The sequence below is a fragment of the Buceros rhinoceros genome, unplaced genomic scaffold, assembly GCF_000710305.1.
Source record: "Buceros rhinoceros silvestris isolate BGI_N320 unplaced genomic scaffold, ASM71030v1 scaffold11340, whole genome shotgun sequence".
NCBI classification, from domain to species: domain Eukaryota; kingdom Metazoa; phylum Chordata; class Aves; order Bucerotiformes; family Bucerotidae; genus Buceros; species Buceros rhinoceros.
In genome coordinates, this window is record NW_010389118.1 from 147,516 (window position 1) to 148,562 (window position 1,047).

The window sequence follows — 1,047 nt, forward strand, 5'->3', positions numbered from 1 at the left end:
CTTTCCCCTACACAGTTTCTAGGCCCAAGCCCCAAGCTGATTACCCAGCCATCAGCATTACCAAATATTTAAATGCACCCTTCAAGACAGAGGATCAAACGGAATTTTAGTATTTAGTTATACAGAAAAGTATACCTGGTAGTCTAAAATGCTAAATCCTAAACCGTTTTTGTCTTTCTCCAGTTCAATAACCTTCACATCCGGAGACCACAATGCTAATTCTCCTTCTTCCTCCTCAGGATTAATGTCTTCCTCAGGTTTCACCTGCAAAATAAAAGCCCTTGTTAAAAACTATTCTTTCACTTCTTTACAAACACTATTCCTTCAATATTTTGATTATTAATGGCTCACACATACCCTAAAATATGACCTTTTACAGAAATCCAATTTCACCGAACATTATGCATCCAGTTTTCTCCAGCTTGCTGCCCGGGATACTCCAGTGGGACTATGCCTACATGTTTCAAGCATCAGAGCCCAATCTGGCACACGAACACTCATGTATTAGGCAAATTAGTTGTTGTAATACCACTAACCTGTTACACGTTGATGAACTTCAGCTGTCCCATTAGATGCATAAAGGAAAAATAAATATCTTAGCATAAAAAATTTAACCACAGACAGCTCATAGACCAGACGAAAGTCCAGACAATCAGGCACATTGGTATTTGTGGCATTAAAAATGCAAACAGAAATATGCAAACAAAAAATTCTTATATTGTAACTATGCAAATAGCATCTCATTTGAAAAAACTAAAGTATACAAGAAAGCAGTGTAGTCACCCAGTTTCGTTGGGTAAGGACAGCTTCATAAATACATTTTCCAAAGAGGCATCTTTTGTTCTCTAACTTAAAATGCGTGTTTTAACATCACTGTTTATTTCACCAAAATCTTTACAAAATATCAGCATATAACATCCCAAGAAAAACATTAAAGCCTTGCACCATTAACTTCACACTGATTTAATTTTATTTCTCTGGATGAATATGCCTGTTGCACAGAGCACTGCCATGAGGGAAAAGGAAGAAATTTTTCATCCACACACT

The 1,047-nt window shown here is 36.6% G+C and overlaps 1 protein-coding gene across 1 annotated transcript in view; it reads right to left on the minus strand.

Annotated features, from left to right (window-relative positions):
* Positions 1-1,047, minus strand: part of INADL (InaD-like (Drosophila)) — a 143,638-nt gene that overhangs the window by 111,269 nt on the left and 31,322 nt on the right. Inside the window, exon 17 of the mRNA XM_010133056.1 lies at positions 136-264. Within this exon, the coding sequence (XP_010131358.1) occupies positions 136-264 (129 nt within the window). The remainder of the gene's footprint in view (positions 1-135; positions 265-1,047) is intronic.